Genomic DNA, 19,175 nt, shown 5'->3' on the forward strand with positions numbered 1-19,175 from the left:
CCCGTGCTCACCTCCCATCTACTCTTCCCTCCCCGCAGCGACCCACGAGGCGCGTCCTCACTTGCGGGACATCAAAGGTAAGCAGGGAATTGGAGGGGGAAGTTGAGCAGGCAGGGGGCGCAGAGACCCATGCACCCTAGACCATGCCGGGCGGCCCGCCCCCTCCCCCGGGAACCCCGCCTGAGCCCCGCCCCCCGCGTCACAGCAGCCTGACATTCTCACAACCCATCGGGCACCCAACCCCACCGCCCCCGCTACCCCCGTGTCCGCGGAGTGCTCTATTTATGTTTCAGCCCAGCGATTTGCATAGGCCCCGCCCTTGGCCCTAGGTCCCCCTATCGGTGCCCCGCCTCGGCCGCGACGTCACGGCGAAGGCCCCACCTCTTGTGCCCGTACAAGGAGCGGCGGGCCCTAGATGGCAGCGTGGCGTCGCGGCGGCGTGTGCGTGTCGCGCTTCCTTGTGCCGTTTATAGGGTCCCGGCACTTCCGCTGTCGGGTTAGAAGCGGCGCGGTCATGGCGGAGCGCGGACAGCAGCCTCCTCCGGCGAAACGGCTCTGCTGCCGGCCGGGCGGCGGCGGCGGCGGCGGCGGGGCCAGCAGCGGCGGCGGAGGAGCGGGTGGCGGTTATAGCTCTGCCTGTCGGCCGGGCCCGCGGGCGGGCGGCGCGGCGGCAGCGGCGTGCGGAGGCGGCGTAGCGCTGGGGCTGCTGCCGCCGGGCAAGACCCAGAGCCCCGAGTCGCTGCTGGACATCGCGGCGCGCAAGGTGGCTGAGAAGTGGCCGTTCCAGCGCGTGGAGGAGCGCTTCGAGCGCATCCCGGAGCCGGTGCAGCGCCGCATCGTCTACTGGTCCTTCCCCCGCAGCGAGCGGGAGATCTGCATGTACTCGTCCTTCAACACCGGCGGCGGCGCCGCGGGCGGCCCCGGCGACGACAGCGGCGGCCCCGGCGGCGCGGGCGGCGGCGCGGGCGGCGCGGGCGGCGGCGGCTCCTCGTCCTCGCCGGCCGCCACCTCGGCCGCCGCCGCCGCTGCCGCCGCCGCCGCTGCCGCCGCCTCCGGGGCCGGGGCCCCGTCGGTGGGGGCCGCCGGGCCGGCGGACGCCGGCGACGAGACACGGCTGCCCTTCCGCCGGGGCATCGCGCTGCTGGAGAGCGGCTGCGTAGACAACGTCCTGCAAGTCGGTGAGTCACGGGGCAGTCGCGGGGTCGTCTGTCTGTCCGTCAGTCCCTCGGGTGGGGGGAGCCCGCCCCCTCCCCTCTGGGCAGCCCCTCAGCGCAGCGCGCGCCCGCACCCCGCCCGATGCCCTCACTGGCCGGGACAGTCGTCCTGAGCGAAGCGCCCATTTCCTCTCCGCCCCTCCCCGCCCCCTGTCTCCCCGGACGGGCCAGCGCGAGTGGGAAATGAATCAGCAGGACGCGCCCCTCCGCGGGGTCCGCCGGGTGGGTGTCGGGTGCCCCCGGCCCGCTCCGTTCCCCACCCTTCTCCCGGGGAGCACGTCCTGGAGAGCTGCTGACACGTTTTGGGGGGTGAATGTGGACAAAGGCGCGGGCGGCCGGCCGGGCTCCGGCGGAGGGTGTCTGTGGTGGGGCCGTGCGGGGCGGGGGAGGGGGCGCGGGCCGCACAGACAATGCCGGCCGGGGCCGAGCCGGCGGCCGGGCCGCGCTCTGCGCTATGCCTCGTCTCTCCCCTTGTCTGTCACTCGCAGGTCTTTCTCCTCTGCACCCCCCTCCCCGCCCCCTCCATTTGAGGGGAGGGAAATACATTTTAATGCCACTCGGCGGCCGCTCCTCTCAGGGCTTCGACGGGCTGGCGGCCGCGGCGTTCCGGGGGGCGGGGGAGTCGCTGCGGCGTCTGGGCTGGCCCGCGCGAGCTCCGCCGGCCGCCCCGGGATTTAAATGTCCTTCCCTCCGCGCCTCTCCGTCTCGGGGTGCGCGGGCGTCAGGCTGGACCCCTTTCCTGAGGGACCTCCCCTCCCGAGGACGCCCGCGAATCAAAGGGGGCGAGCCGGGCTCGTGGCAGCTGGCTGTCCCCCTTACCGGGGGACCGCGGCGTCCCCGGGGCTCCGGCCGGCGGAGTTCGGTTTGCACCGGGGAGGGGCCGGGATCGGGCTCGTGCGAGCCGCGGGGAGCTGCGACAGGCTGGGCGCTCGCGGCCGGCGGCGGCCGGAGCGCGAGGCGGAGGGGCTTCGCGTCAGCTCCCGCGTCCCTCCCGGCGCGACCGCCTGGCAGTCGGGCACGACCCCGCACTTTGTTCTCGTTTTCAGGTTTATTTGTGCCCCTTTCAGTTTTCTGTCACCCTCCGAAAAGGAGAAACCAAACAAAAGAGTCTCTTTATTTCTTTTCAGGGCTTGTAAAGTAGAAGATATTTGACAAAGGCGAGAGAAGGACTTAAAGCTGCACAGCCCTTCTTTCTCTGACAGACCATGAGAGTTTTCTCAAATACCGAGTTTTAAAAGCTTTCTCTGTGCTCCCCGCACCCCCCACCCTCCAATGTGTCTTTCTGGTCAGATATTTTTTTTTTCCCCCAGCTGTAGTGCTGGGGATGTTTGAGCTAGACGGAAAAGAACAATGCTGTAGTGAAACTCGCCTTTCCTCGTATTTTTCTCCTGATTGCAAAACGGGCGTATTTTTCTACCCCCCTCTTATAGTGCTGTCTATTTAAATTGTGGTGGTGAACGCGGTTCCTAATGAATGGGGAGAGATTTGGCAGCATCACTGTCTCTGATTTTTAATTTAATCTTCTCTCTCCGTAGTCAGTTCCTTTTATCCTTCTCTTTGGGAGTCGGGTAGGGGTCTGGGTGGGGCCCCAAGAGAGAATTAAGATTTGTTTTAATCCTGTCTGGTTAATTTGAATTCTAATGCAATCTGGGAACGTGATTTTTCTGCATGGTCATTTATTTCTAAAGGCCGTCCCCAGTGTTGCCTTTTCTAGGTTAGACACCCTTTCCTTATGTCTGGAGTGGGGTTTAACTTCTGAGGCTATCCATCTATCCTTTTAAAAAAAATCTAATTAACATTCTTTCAAGTTATACCCCTCCTCCCCTTGTTTCCTGCCTGGTTGAAATGGATTGAAGCACATCCATGGTATCTCAGTATAACAAACTAGTTTGTGAGTTTTTATGGCTTGGCTGGCAATGCTGAGTTTTTTTTTCCCCCTTCTGTGCTTGACTCTGCTTGCAAGCAATGAGGAATGACAGGAGAGCGCACAGGGAGGGTTTCTTGGCTGATTGCATTTAAGCCAGGAATTCACTGTGAAAATAAAGCCAAGGGACGATAAATAAAAGATGCAATCTTCTCTAGGAGACAGACACACAGCGTGGGCCTTGCCTGCTTTCATTGGTGAAGAGGCCTGGGTGAGTTGTAAAAGAAAATAGTAACTTTCTGAATAGTCCCCAGAGGGGAAGGAGGCCACTGAATGGAGTTGGCAGTGGTTGATGTGAAGCAGGATGATGCTTCTCATATAGCTTGAAGAGTTGACCACCCCTTTGGAAACACTTACATGCGTGCTAAACAAGTGCTGTACAAATGGTGGGAAAAATTCTTTTTTCCCCTCTGTGTTCTGCCAATTTCCTTAACTTCCAAGTTGTATTACTTGTTGTGCCAGTCGGTGTAGAGATGGAAGGCTGTTAAATGCCTGGCAGCTGGCACTGTGAGATAGAAAACTTATGACCAGGATTTTATTTTTTTTCCCTTGATGGAGAACAGAGAGAGTGGCTAGATTAACCATCTAATTTAGCTCTAAGTGGTGGTTTGCATTGGAACTAACATGAAGCTTATTTTATAATTTTGTGATTTGAGATAGAAGTCTTTTTTGCTTTATAACCTGAAATGGAAAAGAACAAAATATGTGTTGATAGCATCATAAGCAGTTTTCTGGTATTGCAAAATTACAAGTTTGTTTGTACAGGAAATATCCATTGACTTTTGTAGAGATGACTAAATTATAACTACAATACAGACAGTCTAGTTGCTGGACTTTATTTTGCACTTACAATGTTGAAGATTACTTAAGAATTGAGGGGCAGAGAATTGGGACTTCCCAGTATTTAAACATACTTTCTTGGTTATTTTTCAGCCCCTAGATTTTAAGAAGAAGTTTAAAGGAAAAAAATTAAATATTTGAGTAGTAGTTGTAAGCAGTATTTAATTGGTGCAGAGCTGTTCATCAGTTGATTATGGGAAGTTTTAGAGAAAGCATTGTTGGCTTATTATTGTTAACTAACAATATATTGGAAGGGAGCTAATGCTGAAGGTGCTTGAATGTAAATATAATTGACAGTACTTGAGTAATGATTTATAGGTCACATACGAATTTTCCACAAAAATTTCGGCCTGAAAAGTGAGTAAGTGTTAGTCGCTCAGTCATGCCCGACTCTTTGCGACCCCATGGACTGCAGCCTACCAGGCTCGTCTGCCATGAGATTTTCCAGGCAAGGGTACTAGAGTGGGTTGCCATTTGCTTCTCCAGGGGATCTTCCTAACCCAGGGATTGAACCCAAGTCTCCTGCATTGCAGGCAGATTCTTTATCGACTGAGCTACAAGGGAAGCGTGGAAAAGAGCATCCCTAATGGGGTCTGAAACTTGAAATGTAAAGGAAAAGACAGATACAAGTTACTTGATTTAAAAAAAATCTCAAAGTTTCTGTAGGATTGAAAACATAAGGGACCAAGTTAAGCAACTAACTGGTGTAGTTGTTTGCAACATGTTTGACCAAAGGCTAGCAGATAATTCCTGAAATTTGGGGAAAAAGATGAAGAACTTGGTAGGAAAAATAGACATTTCACAAAGAAATGCAAATTATTAATAAATGTATTCATCTTCAAGAGACAAAAATGGAAAGCTGTTTTCATCTACTACACTGACTCACGGGTAGATATTACCCAGAATTGAGTGAGGAGTTGGGAGAATGGGATGCTGCCTCCCCGGATGCTGGGCGCAGTCTTTTTGTGTCATTTCTAGGAATTTATTCAATAGATTTATTAATATCAGTGCGCAGAGATGTTCAGTTCGGTGGGTGATGCTCCTTGTAGTATGGTTTGTAACTGAAAAGCTGGACTCAATCTAAATTTCTATCAGAGGGGAACTAAGAAGTACTCACTGGAATACTATGCAACCATGAAAAAACAAAGTAAATTTTTATATGCTGACATGTAAGGGTGACCACCATGTTTCTTTTGAAAGCAGATCAACTGTTCATATAGTACACTGCAGTATCTGTTGAAAGCAAAGACAGGCTCGCGTATTGGTGTTATAAAGATGTCTGGAAAGGCTATACAAGCAACCATTGAATAGTGATTATCTTTGGAGAAGGGGGCACAGTTTTGGGGAGAATTTTACTTTTCATTGTATTAACTTATGATTGGATTTTTCTTAAAATTAGAAGCATATATGTTTGTAATCTTAGAAAAATTATCCTTGTGCTTTTAATGAATGCATATTTTTTGTTTTGGAGTATGTGTTTGTGTGTGTGTGTCTCCTTTCTGAAGACCTTGTGTATACTTAGTTTTCTTTTTTTGTTTTGAAACACCATTTCCTTATTTGTGATTGAACAATCATTTAAAAGCAAGGAATGTCTAAACAAAACTAGAAACTAGTCTTTTGTAGAAGGAGGGAGCTGAGTTTTAAAAGGAGTTTTTTTTTTTTGCTGGTTGCTTTTGGGAGAAAAGTTATGTTAACAATGGTAAGCATTCTCATGGTCTTTTCAGATTTGTTATTTAAACTTCATGATTTAGGGAGTAGCAAGGCAGTAAAAGGGGATCAGTATTAGATACTAGATTTAGGATGGTTAAAATTTTCATCAGCTGACTTACTTGAGGCTAATTAGTTGGCCTTTGAGTATTTTGATTTTCTTTACAGACCAGAGATTATTGTATAAAGATGCGATTTTGAATGCACTTTCAGAGATAGATATTTTGTTTATTGATGATGGTATAGCTTATTGAATGTATTCCCAAGTTTAAAGTAATGATATAGAACAAATTTGAATCAGAGCCTATACTTGTTAAGTCTTTTGGTTAATGAAGAATTACACAAAAGAAAATTTGAAACTAATGCATATATGTATTTTTCTTTTATTGTCTTCCTCTCTGAGTTGTTTCATTTGCTTATAATTGATTTTTCGAAAGTATTTGAGCATCACATGTGCTCAGCATTGGTCTGAGGGAGTTTCAGTTTTCAATTTTAAGTGAAGAAAGCTTTGAATTTTTGTAATACTTAGTTTTCTGATGGTTAGTACTGGTCCAATGAAGAAATCTGAAGTGTTCATTTGGGAGACAGACTACTTTTCATAGCCAGAAGATTTCAACAGTACTGGAAGGTGGGAACTGCAGATTTGAGTTAAGTAAATACTTCTACTCTTGCTGCAGTCTTTAATTTCTTGCCATCTCCCATCTTCCCATTCTGAGTACACCCTGGAATTGAGGAATAGACCATCTCTTATTTTATTTCAACTGTGCATTGAGTTTCATCCTTTCTTCAGATGTGAAACTTGGATACCTTTCCTTTTAAAAACATCAGGATTTTTTGAGCAGACGAAGTCAGTATTGTCTTTAAGTATGTCCTGGCCAGTTGTTAAGATGTTTATCCGTTTTCCTTTATCATTGGCTTCTTTTCACAATGGGTAGTCAATAACTATCAATTCAAACTTTAAATGTTTCATCTGGAAAAATAACAAGCTAGCATGTCTTCTCTACTCAAAATCATATTAAGGGTTTACTTAAGAATGCATGATTTCAACTAGTAATATCTTTAGTGAACAGGATGGCAGTGAGGGAATGATGCTTTTTTTTAAAGAAAGTTGTCCCTTTTAAAAATTATACGAATGGGTCTGTACTAATTCCAGATACTGATGTGTTTTATATTTTTGTGTTAGAAAATCAGTTTTCTTCAGTGATGGAAAGTGAATTTGGTACCTTTATTTTAAGAAACTTACCTATGTGTATGATAAAACAAACTCATGTTGTGTTAGAAATTTTTATAGGGGCAATCATTAAACTTGATCTGCTGTTGACCTTCAACTGTTATATATTTAAGAGAACAAATATCCTACAAAAGAAGTCAGATTATAGGTAAGTATAAACTTCTATGAACAAAGCAGATTATAGGAAACTATTTTTTAAATGGTAGTAAATTACATAGAGCCCATAAAAGCATTTTTAGTTACCTTTCAAATTACTATCACATAGTTTGAAGAATGGTGATTTTTCCCAACAAAAACCTAATTTAATTTTCTTGGTTTATTAATTTTTGATATATGTAAATATTTGAACATTACTGTAAACTAGAAAACATGAGCCGTTTCTTGCTTTAAGTGAGTGGAAAGACTCATCTCCTGCCGAGAAATCAGTATCGAATGATAATTTGGAGAAATATGTTACATAGTTTAGTCCCATAAGAAGAGACTCTTGTTTCTCAATCCTGGCCAGAGTCTCAAAAATAAAGTGTATTAGTTAGATTTGTTTGGAAAGATCCGAGTATCTTTCCACTTTCTGCTTTCAGTGCCAGGTATTCTGCTGAGAATATGCTTTGTACATAGTTTTCAGTTCTTTAAAAATAGGATGCTTCCTTAATTTTTTTTGATCTAGAAAAGGAGGCCAAAACAAGCTTTGGAGAGAATGCAGTGCAAAATCTGCTTTTCATTTTGAACTTAAATGTTGACTTTCAGCTGATAGTAAGTAAACTCTGTTGCTAAGGGTATGCTAACTGAATTCTTAAGTGATAACTAGTTTTCTGTCAGCATATATTACAAGTATTTATTTTGTTATTGTTCAGCTGCTAAGTCGTGTCTGACTCTTTGCAATAAATAAATATATTTATGTGTTTATAGCTAATTTGATGTTCCCAAGTGAGCGAAAAGACAAATGAAAAGTAGGTGTCGTTTGAGTATCATTACCCTAAGCATATTTCAGTGACCCCTGTGTACAGGTGCATTCTTCTGTTTCTTCTTAAATATACGAACAGGTGAGATGTTGTTTTTATACAAAACTGTTGTGCGATAGTTATTATATACCTGTAGAGCTCTGGAGGGGAGAAGGAAATGGCAACCCAGTGCAGTGTTCTTGCCGGGAGAATCCCAGGGACGGGGGAGCCTGGTGGGCTGCCGTCTATGGGGTCGCACAGAGTTGGACACAACTGAAGCGACTTAGCAGCAGCAGCAGCAGCAGCAGCAGGAGCAGCAGCAGAGCTCTGGAGATTTGTAAAGATCAGTTCCAGCCTCTCCTGTTTTGCTGATGAGAAAACCATGGCACAGACACGTTGAGTAATTTGTCCTGATAGGTATAGTAAATTGCAAAGTTAAACGTGGAATCTCTGTTTTTCTACTCACGGACTGCCTCAGTTTGCTGGGAACATTTGGTAAATTTCAGAAAATCTCCAAAATCAGGACAAGCATATCTTGAATGTAAATTGTCTTAGATGTTAGAGAGATTATTTGGTTAACATTTCATCTAGTGTTATAAAAGTATTTTTTTTTCTAGATAGCATTTTAGTTTCAGACCAGATTCTGATGGCTTCAATTAAGCAGTGATTCTAGCCTTCTAGTTCATGCTAGTGTAAAACATTTGTAGACACTTGGACATCGTAGAGATGTTCTGTGATGAGATTAAAGTTCAGAAAAAGTTGGTTATTATGATTGCTGACTGTATGAAACTCTATTACAGTTGGTGTGATCTACATCATTGTATGCATACCTCCTTGTAATACAGAATTTACTGAGAGTTGAAAATACACAGAACAGTAGAAGTCAGTACCTTGTAGGAAATTCGTTTGCTCTGAACTTAATGTGCTTATGAAAACAGACTTTGTGTTTGGCCTGTTTCTGTGCATTTTTCAGTGTCTCTGTCAGTGGCGCCCCGCCCTCAGCATCAGTAAACAGCACTGTATCCATCACCCCTAGATGCACTTCTTTCATGTAATTGATGCGGCCTCAAAACTTTATCAACATCTCTCTTAAAGACCTTGTGTAATTTGGGGCTTTTCTTTATTTAACTGCACATAGTTTATGTTGAGCCTCTGAATATTCCTGTAACATTTACTAATAGTAATAATAATAATAATAATAGCAGTCACTTTCAGCACACTTAACCATGTGCCAGTTACTGCTCCAAGTACATTATATTTCTTAACAGCCCTGTGGAGTTAGGTGCTTTTATTATCCTCATTTTACAGATGAGAAAACTGAAGCACAGGAAAAAAGCACAAGTGACTTTTGCCCAAGGTCACACAGGCTGGTAAATTATGGAGCCAGACACAGCCTCTCTGGCTGGTACTCTTACTCTCTGAGTAATTTCACTCACGATGCATCATCATTAACTATTCTAGAAAGTTCATCTTTATGTTTATAATAATCTCTTGCTACTTTCTAGAGTGATTTTTCACAGTAGCCAGAATTTTAAATTGTGATCAGAGCTATGATTTTTAACATGTATTTTTAAAATGTGATTTTAAGATTTGAAAAACTGCATTTTAAAAAGGCCTTTGTGAGTTAATTTCAGCTTTGGAAGATGGTTGTGTGGGGTGGTTTTGACTGTCACTCACCAGACACTTCTCTAACTTTTGAAAAAGGAATATCTTCCGTGTTAGATCTAATTGCAATATATATGCCACATATAATTGTATCTTTTATAACTTTTTGAATGTTATGATTAAAACTTATACTATTTCTTATGCTAATAAAAAGATTTAATTTTCTTTGAAAATTGAAAGGATGTTAATTGGAAGGATGCAGGATAACCTGTCAGTACATTTAAACTCTTACTAACTGAAAAAGCTGATCAAATAAATTGGAAGCTCATTTAGTGAATTAATGTCCTTAAAATTCAAGTGACTCACTACCTGGTCCTACCGTATTTAACAGTCTGTCTGTTAAAGCATTTTTCATTGTTAGTTGATGTCAGATCTCTAATGTTAGAAGGTATTATACAGAAACTGTGCATAAGAAGATAGTACGTTGAATGAATCCACAGAAACAAGATTTAAGTTCTTTTAATTACATTAATACAATTTAGAATGCTATATGGGCCACCTTATAGCTGTTAAATATTTGCTGACTGTGATTAGCATTTTTATAAATGAATAGGTATTTTATTATATCAGTGTAAAGGGCAAAGCGTGGAGCCTCTTCTGGTGTCGCTATTGATTGGTAAAGGCTAGCAGAAGTTGAAGGCAATGCTGTAGACTGGTTATGTTGAGCCTTTGTTCCTGCTACAGCTTCTTATTAACTTATTTCTACAAAGAAGATGGTCATGGTTTTTCTAAATAAAATAAATACCTAAAATGCAAATATCATAAATTTGTAGTCAGATGTATGTGAGAGAGGACTTTTTTTTTTTAAGAAGTTTACCTTATTTCTTTATGGCTTTATTTTTTAATTTAAATTTTTTATTTCTTGGACCATGCAGTGAGATTGAACCCAGGCCCTCAGCAGTGAAATTGCTGAGTCCCAACCACCAGATTTCGAGAGAAGTCCTAGACTTTGTTTTTTTTTTTAAAGCATTCTTCAAGCTTCCTTTAACATTTAGGATTTTGAACTGTAGATACCATATTCTCATTCTTTCTTCCTTCTTCCCCATGATTATCACCTGTGTAGTTTTTGTCTTATCTTTTCTATGGACCATGGTAAAAAGCTGAGGACTGAAATGACCAATGGCTGCTTTGTGATGATGAGGTGAGACTTGAGGGTAGGAGATGGGGGAACCTCTGCACTCAGCCTGCCTCAGAGTTCCAGTTTCTTTCTTCATTTTGCTCCTTACCTGTTGCCGGTCCTCATTCTCTTCCTTTGCTGGGTGTGGGAAATGGAGTCGGGTAGTGAGGAACAGGAGAGCGTGGTAGGGAAAAAGACAAGAAATCCAAAGAGGTGGGACATACCAACCGAGAGAGTGTATTCCATTCCTTTCTTTGCCAGCTGTTGTCCTCTCCCCTTCAACCTCCCTTGATTTAGGGAAATAAAAGTTGAGGTCACAAAGACCTATGTGTTCCAGCTGCTTGGCTGCTATTTTTAGCCTGACCCTACATCAGGCTGGCACTGGGCCATGGTGGCATAGGGCCAGCAGATTGTGAGACTGCTTAACAAACCTCAGAAACTTAGCTTTTCAGTTATCAAACTGAACCAATTTTCGTATCTGTCCTGTGCTATGATATTCTACTTACCTCTACTTTTTTGAAATGGGACATGCATGTTTTTTAAGATTGATTTTGGATAGTAGTCGATACTACTATGATAATTACTTTAGATAGGAGAAAGATTTAAGGATTGCCTTATCAGGTCAGACTTCTGTCTTGTCCAATAATTACGGTTTTGTGGTGTCACCAAAGGGTATGAAATTAGCCTAATTTAAAATGCCTTGGGCATCTTTAAAATTGCCATTCCTGTTAAAGTTGTAGAGTCTGAATTGGTTTATATAATTATAGATGTCATCAGACACTTAAAAAAAAACACATGTACTGTTTTTTTCTACAGTTGTCAGTGTTCTCTGCTGACACAGTTGTGTGTGTTTAGGTTTGGTTAATGCTGTAAGAACATGTGTAGCAAATAAAAAAGCTTACTATTTATTCTAGTAGGAAGTGTTGGTGGGTTTTGATTGAAATGCCAGTATCTGGGTCTAGATTCTATATACCCTAGAGCCAGTATCATGTGGATTATATTTGCGAAGTGAGTCTTAACTTTTGTATGTTAATGTGAATTTAAAATTTATTTGATTATCACTTGTACTCAAAATGAAAAATACGTTGTATTTGTTCTTGTATAATTTTGGAAAGAAGTGCAAAGAATACCACAGTGTGAACCTGTATCTTTGGAGGGGACTTTGGTGGGAAGAAGAGTATATTCTTTCCATAGTGGTACGTAGAAAACTTGAGGTTATGTTAGGGCTGATTTTCAGTGTACTGTGGACTGCACTGAATATGAGTACAATAGGGTGATGATTACTCACTCATTCAATGACTCCTGGTATAATGTACTTAGATTTGTTGGATGGCAGGATAACATTTAGTGCATTGATCTGATGCCCTTCTTAAGGTAACAAAATAATTCACCAAAATAGCTAGAAATAGAATCAAATGGATATTTTCTTCACTTTGTCTTTAAGGTAGTTTATTGGATGAATTTTGCTGAATTCACTGTTTTGAAATAAAGCTTAAGGCAAGAGATTTAGTAAAAGATGACTTGCTACTTTGAGTGAAAAAAATTTCATTAGGGGATATAATCAGAATGTCTTGGGGATACAGTACCGAGTACATTGAACTGTATCACAGTGTAGTAGTTATGCCACATGATGTCTTTCTGCAGTAAGAGGTTATGGTAGGTGTATTTTCCAAAAGTGGATTGGCGATAGATCCATTGATCCATCTGTGTATGTGTCTAAAGATAGGGGTGTGTGTGCATGCTTGTATATATGCACACATTTATATGTACATATTTATAATTTAATACAATGCTTAGAACACTGTAATCTACTGGATGGTCGTAGGTAAGTGATTATCTTATAGATCCTTAATGTAATTTAGATTTTATTTAGGTGAGTCATGTAAATGATGTCAGCTCCAGTTTAACTAAGAAGCTTGATTAAAACCAAAGCCCAGATGGTAGTTTGACTAGTGCTGTTTAAAGTCTTAGAAGCAGAGTGCGTAAATGACGTTCTTTACTGGAACTTGTCAGAGCAGTTTCTTTGCAGTTTTTGTGGATCTCTCTTAGCAATTTATTAAAAAGGCATTTTGTCTAAGCTGTTTGATTAAACAGCAGGAAATTCCAAAGTATTGGATAGTACTGCATTTTTGCTTTCAATGAGAGCTATTGCAGTGGGGAAAAATTTTTTTTGAAAACTTTAAAAATTTGTGGAAATTTTTATTTTAAAATTGACTTTAAAAACTCTATTTCAACAGTAATTTAAGTTTCATCCATGTCTCATGCTCATCTGTTTTCCTTAGTTTGTTTTCAAAGTTTATGATTTTAGATGTGTTAGAAAGAAATTGGTGATATAAGAGCCAGTGACTGAATTTATTCAAGATTCAGTGCGATGTATTAGGTCTGAATTTGCATTATGAGGGCTCTGTCAGTAAAGAATCCACCTGCAATGCAGGAGACCTCCTGTAGTGCAGGAGACCCGGGTTTGATGCCTGACTTGGAAAGATCCCCTGGAGAAGGAGATGGCGGCAGATTTCAGTATTTTTGCCTGGGAAATCCCATGGACAGAGGAGCCTGCAGGGCTACAGGTCATGGAGTCACAAAGAGTCAGATACAACTAAGCAACCAAAGACCACCACAGCATAGCTTAGCAGTGGCTTTGTCTTTTGATTTTGATAAGTCTTGAGACATCAGAGTTTTTGTACTCTTGTATGAATTTTATTTTTTGAATAGAAGAATATGGTTTGTATTTTTAAAAATTCTTTGTGTATATGTTGTATGTGCATGCCTGTTTGTGTGCGTGGGTGCGTGTTGGGGTTTTGGGAAGGAGTAGTGATAAAGATAATTTATGTGGCGATGGGTTAAGGCCAGAGAGGCACGAAAAATTCAAGAAGCCATGTTCAAATATAGAGGGTCCCTTTCCTCCCCTGGTTTCTGGAAAAGCACTGGTCTGCTTATGTAATGTTATAAAAAATGTATTTTTTACTTACTTCTCCACCCTCCCTCCCATATTCTTCCTGTTAAAAACTTTATTCAGAATGTAATATGTGCAGTGTATAATGGCTGTCTTATGGTGGTTTTATGGATGGATTGGCTATTGCATCTCTAAAAGGCTGCTTTTTAAAATTTACTCCTTGAGTTGAGGTTCTTCTCTTTACAGTTGTGGAGTAACTCGTTTTCTCTTTATTTTTGATTTGCCTTTTTATCATTTAGAATTGAGCTTTGAATCCGGCTCTTTCAAGAAGTCTTATTTGTTAGTAAACCTAGAAAATTCTGTGACTTAACTTTCAAGATTCTATGTCTTGCCTTTAATAACCCTTACCCAGGAAATCCAGAACTGTTGTACTGTTTTAAAAAAAGATGTAATAGTAAATCAAAGGGGTTATTTTGGAGACTGACACTGGCTTGTCTGATTCATGATCTTTTCCAAACTTGAGAACACAGCTGTGGGACTCAGCTCTAATGTAAAAGTTGGAAAAAATGAGGGATAGATTCTTATGAGAAATTACTGTGTGTAGAATTATAGATCTCTAAGCATCTTTTACAGAGGGGGGTACTAGTTAGGTTATTAAAGAACATGAAGTGCTAAATGTAAAAGTACTCTGCCATATATTGTTACAGGAGCATTTTGAGTTTGCTATTGTTTAATATATATTTCTAGTCATGTTTTTTGGGGTGAGAATTATAGAGTATTTAAATACAAAGTCCCCTTTTAGAGTTGAAAGATAAATCTGCTTGAGTGAAAAAAACCCTGGCAAATTTTAAATCCAGGACAGCCAACTATTAATAGTGCCAGTGCTGTGTATATAGTAGATGTCGAAATGTCCCTTAAATGAATGGTAAGCTTAGATTATATGCCAGTATTTTTGTGTGCACCTGTATGAAGTTCTCTTAAAGAAATATTTCCAAGCTCCAGTTTTTGTTTGACTTTCTGAATCAGAGTTATTAGTCTTTTATGAGGTATTTTGAATAGGAATAGGACCATAAGATAGGAAAGTTGGTTTTAAAAACTTGATGTATTATCATCAGTACATTTCTACAAAGACCATGTAAGGTTTCTTTCTTCCTTTTCTAATTTGAGGGGATTTTTTTTTCCCAGCTTGTTAACTTAACAGCATCAGCCAAAAACCTATTCTGAAAGCAGCTTATTTATTAGATGATTCCAGCTTCCAAACAGAAGATGATTTGGGCATTCCTATGTAGAGCAGTACTTTTGGGTTACCAAAGAAAATACCTTTGAATTTTAAATACCTTTGAATGATTAAGAGATTGCTTTTTCCTTTTATTTGATGTTTCACTTTTTAAAGAAGTTGGCAAAAATAAATTTAACTGGTTTCTTAAAACTTTTTTTCAGATGACTTGTAAAGCACATACAACTTCAAAACATCCCATAAGATCTTACACATTGTAAAAAGACATTCATTAATTAGTAGGAGTGTTTATTAAACTAGTCTACAAAATGCTGATGACTTTCTCTTGACATAGAATTTCCTTAAGATTCAATATTGCAGAAGATGGGACACACCAGGCAGTTTTTGGAGCAGTAAGGGTGTATTCCCAGTGCTTGGCTTGTGAAAGGCGGATCCAGATGGTGAGAGACCACATGTTCCCATTTGCCCAGTCATTCTTGTGCCTCTTTGGCTAGCATAATCAGGAACAGTGACCTCTTTTACACATTTTCCGGTTCAGCTGATAACATACATGATTACTCTAGCCATATATCTTGTTTTTCAGAAAGAAGGGGACAATTAATAAATCAGTTTAGAATTACATTCTGTGCATGCACGTGCTAGAGCGTGTGTGTAGAGACAGGAAGGGAGGGAAGGGTGAGTTGTTCAGGACAGAAGGGAGACCTCTGGCTTATCTTTGGTCTTTATCAGTGGGTTCCACTCACTGTTTGTCAGACAGGACACAGATGCTTTCTTTTTGCATTCAGTCCAGTTCAGTCGCTCAGTCGAGTCCGACTCTTTGCGACCCCATGAATTGCAGCACACCAGGCCTCCCTGTCCATCACCAACTCCTGGAGTTCACTCAGACTCACGTCCATCGAGTTGGTGATGCCATCCAGCCATCTCATCCTCTGTCGTCGCCTTCTCCTCCTGCCTTCAATTTTTCCCAGCATCAGGGCCTTTTAAAATGAGTCAGCTCTTCTCATCAGGTGCATCAGGTGACCAAAGTATTGGAGTTTCAGCTTCAACATCAGTCCCTTCAATGAACACCCAGGGCTGATCTCCTTCAGAATGGACTGGTTGGATCTCCTTGCAGTCCAAGGGACTCTCAAGAGTCTTCCTCAACACCACAGTTCAAAAGCATCAATTCTTCGGCGCTCAGCCTTCTTCACAGTCCAACTCTCACATCCATACATGACCACTGGAAAAACCATAGCCTTGACTAGACGGACCTTTGTTGGCAAAGTAATGTCTCTGCTTTTGAATATGCTATCTAGGTTGGTCATAACTTTCCTTCCAAGGAGTAAGCGTCTTTTAATTTCATGGCTGCAGTCACCATCTGCAGTGATTTTGGAGCCCAGAAAAATAAAGTCTGACACTGTTTCCACTGTTTCCCCATCTATTTGCCATGAAGTGATGGGACCGGATGCCATGATCTTCGTTTTCTGAATGTAGAGCTTTAAGCCAACTTTTTCACTCTCCACTTTCACTTTCATCAAGAGGCTCTTTAGTTCTTCTTCACTTTCTGCCATAAGAGTGGTGGCATTCACCAAAAAGAAGCAGTTAATGAAGAGACTTTCCATCTCCATGGGTTTGATACATATTCTCCCCTCCCCTGCTTTTAGTAACTTAAAGATTCATAAATTTTCTTATTTGATGTTGTAGGGCTCTAGCATATGTTTGTATTAATGGTATAATTCTATTTTGCACATTTTCTTACTTGTGTTTGATGTTTGCAGGTAGTACTCATTTTAGGTACTTGCAGTTAGCTACTGCTGTATCATTTGCTGTGAGCTGGAGAAGATGCCTGACCCATCAGAAGACCAGAATCATCTTTGTTGGGTCTTGTCTTACTATCTATATAACCTTAAGCAGATCACATACTGGCTCTGAATTCCCTTGAGCCCTTATAAAATGAAAATAACCGTACCTCTGTCACCTCTGTCATGAGACTGTTAAGAGACCTACGTGGGAATATATGAAAGTACTTGAATTCTGAGTATTTACACAGAAGGGAAATGTATTATTTTTGTGCTCAGTTTCCCCCTGATTTTCTCTATTTATTGTTATTTTCCTCAAGTTTTCTGTATCTTCTCCCGAATCTGCAATCATCATATCTTGATTTTGTAATCAGAGAAAGGAAATATATTTTTTAAACTTTTGTCACCATTGAAACACCAAAATTCACTATCCACAGATTAATGTCTTAATATTTTATTATATTATCATTTTGCCTGATCTAGTACAACTAAGCAGAACATATGTTATTCAACAAAGTATGCCTTGGCCTTAATGTCTTAATGCCTCTCTTGTTTTTGACCCCAATGATTGATGAATTTTGTCTTCACTGGAACACCAGGATTACTCTCCTGAAAGTGTAGAGGGGCATGAGTAAGATCTGTTCAGTTCTATTCTTGAGGATAATGGACAGTTTATGGATTAACCGAATCACTTGTGATTTAGTTTTTAGGCTTCCCTGAATATTTGCAATGGATAAGCAGAGGATGGAAGATAAAGGACACTCAGGTTCAGACGCATTTCTGAGTTTCTCGTCATAGGACTGTATATAAAAGATCTACATTCCCATGTTTTGGAGACGTGAATCAGTGAAAAGAGTTGATTAATATCCTGATTTAAAGATTTACAAGTAAAGTGTTGAGAAAAATAGTTTCAAGTGAAATTTTAAGAGCTTACTGTGAACTAAAATCTTGGTTGTGTATTTTTTCCAATTCTTTTTTTTTTTTTTTGGGTGATCTCAAAAATTGTTGCCCTTGAAGCTGTGCTGATGTGCCCTGGAAGACCTACCTACTCCACACTCTTTTCTAACTACCCAGTGAAAGACCTGTTAATGGCCTTTGTGTACTTTGAATATGTACCACAGAGCTTTTCTTTTTCTTGTATACGCTCTTACGTGTGTTCACGCATGAGTAAGAGTAAACGCTATGCATTTGTTAAGAGTGTTAGACCAGCTTTAAACTTCGGGCAGGCAGGGATCAGCTCCTCTGATGCGTGTTGCCCCAGGATGATGCCGCCTGTCCTGTCCCTGTGCAGGACCTTCAGTGGCTTCCCTTTGTTCAGAGGACCAAAGGCACTCAGGGGTGTGCAAGGCCTCGCGTGGTCCAGCCTGGACCCTCAGCTGCCTTTTGCACACTGTTCTCGCTTACCCTTCACTTCCTTTTCCTGTGTGCTTTTTTCTGTTTGAAATGTTCTTCTTTGCCTGATTCATGCCTTAATTGCCAGCTTGGCTTAGAGAAAGCTCCTGGCCAAGAGTTCTCTTCTTTGTAACCCTAATCATGGTTTTCTGTGTGAGTTTTTTTATTGTCTTCCCCGTTAGATTGTATGTGTGTATGTCTATATATGTGTAATTTTGTATTCACAGTCCAGGTAAAAACTTTTGCGCATAATTGACTCAGAAAATGTTTGTTGAATAAATGGATGAAGGCAGTGGTGTTATACTTGAGAAAGAAGTAAAAGCAGTACTTTTACTCAGTGGCTGTCTCCACTGCCTGTCTCACATCTATCCCACAAAGAACGTGGCAGTTTGTGATATTTATTTATTTATTTACTTTTGGCTGTGCTGGGTCTTCGTTGCTATGTGGGCTTTTCTCTAGTTGCGGCGAGTGGGGGCTACTCTGTAGTTGCAGCGCACAGGCTTCATTGTGCTGGCTTCTCTTGTTGTCTGCATGGGCTCTAGGCACTCAGGCTTCAGAAGTTGTGACTCCCAGGCTCTAGAGCACAGGCTAAATAGTTGTGACTCATGGATTTGGTTGCACTGTGGCATGTGGGATCTTCCTGGACCAGGGATCGAACATTGGTGGATTCTTTACCACTGAGCCACCAGGAAAGCCCAATATGTGAGTTTGAAAATGTAGCTCATGGCCTTTTTGGGAGACAGTGGCACCCGACTCCAGTACTCTTGCCTGAAAAATCCCATGGACAGAGGAGCCTGGTAGGCTGCAGTCTATGGGGTCGCTAAGAGTCAGACACGACTGAGGGACTTGACTTTCACTTTTCACTTTCATGCATTGGAGAAGGAAATGGCAACCCACTCCAGTGTTCTTGCCTGGAGAATCCCAGGGACGGGGGAGCCTGGTGGGCTGCCGTCTCTGGGGTCGCACAGAGTCGGACACGACTTGGCAGCAGCAGACTACCTAAAGGTACTTTTTCATTGGTTCTCCTGTTAGAGGAACTTCCTTAGAAGAGTTTGAGAAGCTCCCTTATCAAGGTCAGTTGTATTGGTATGTGGGTGTATATGACAAGGATTGAGAAATTCAGCTTGTTAGGTGTTACCTGGTAAAAAAACACATTAGCCAAGTGTTTTGAGAGGATGGTAGGACGTGCAGTTAGAGCAGGAGACTCACCCACGTGTGTAGGTTAGTTCTCGTCTTTAG

At 42.0% G+C, this 19,175-nt stretch overlaps 1 protein-coding gene across 1 annotated transcript in view; it reads left to right on the forward strand.

The window, feature by feature from the left end:
- Window positions 1-486: 486 nt before the first annotated feature.
- Window positions 487-19,175, forward strand: part of ZSWIM6 (zinc finger SWIM-type containing 6) — a 211,751-nt gene continuing 193,062 nt past the window's right edge. The window contains exon 1 of the mRNA XM_005900493.2: window positions 487-1,178. Coding sequence (XP_005900555.2) covers window positions 515-1,178 — 664 coding nt within the window. The 5' untranslated portion in view covers window positions 487-514. The remainder of the gene's footprint in view (window positions 1,179-19,175) is intronic.

This window comes from Bos mutus, chromosome 20 (genome assembly GCF_027580195.1).
Source record: "Bos mutus isolate GX-2022 chromosome 20, NWIPB_WYAK_1.1, whole genome shotgun sequence".
Taxonomy (NCBI): Eukaryota; Metazoa; Chordata; class Mammalia; order Artiodactyla; family Bovidae; genus Bos; species Bos mutus.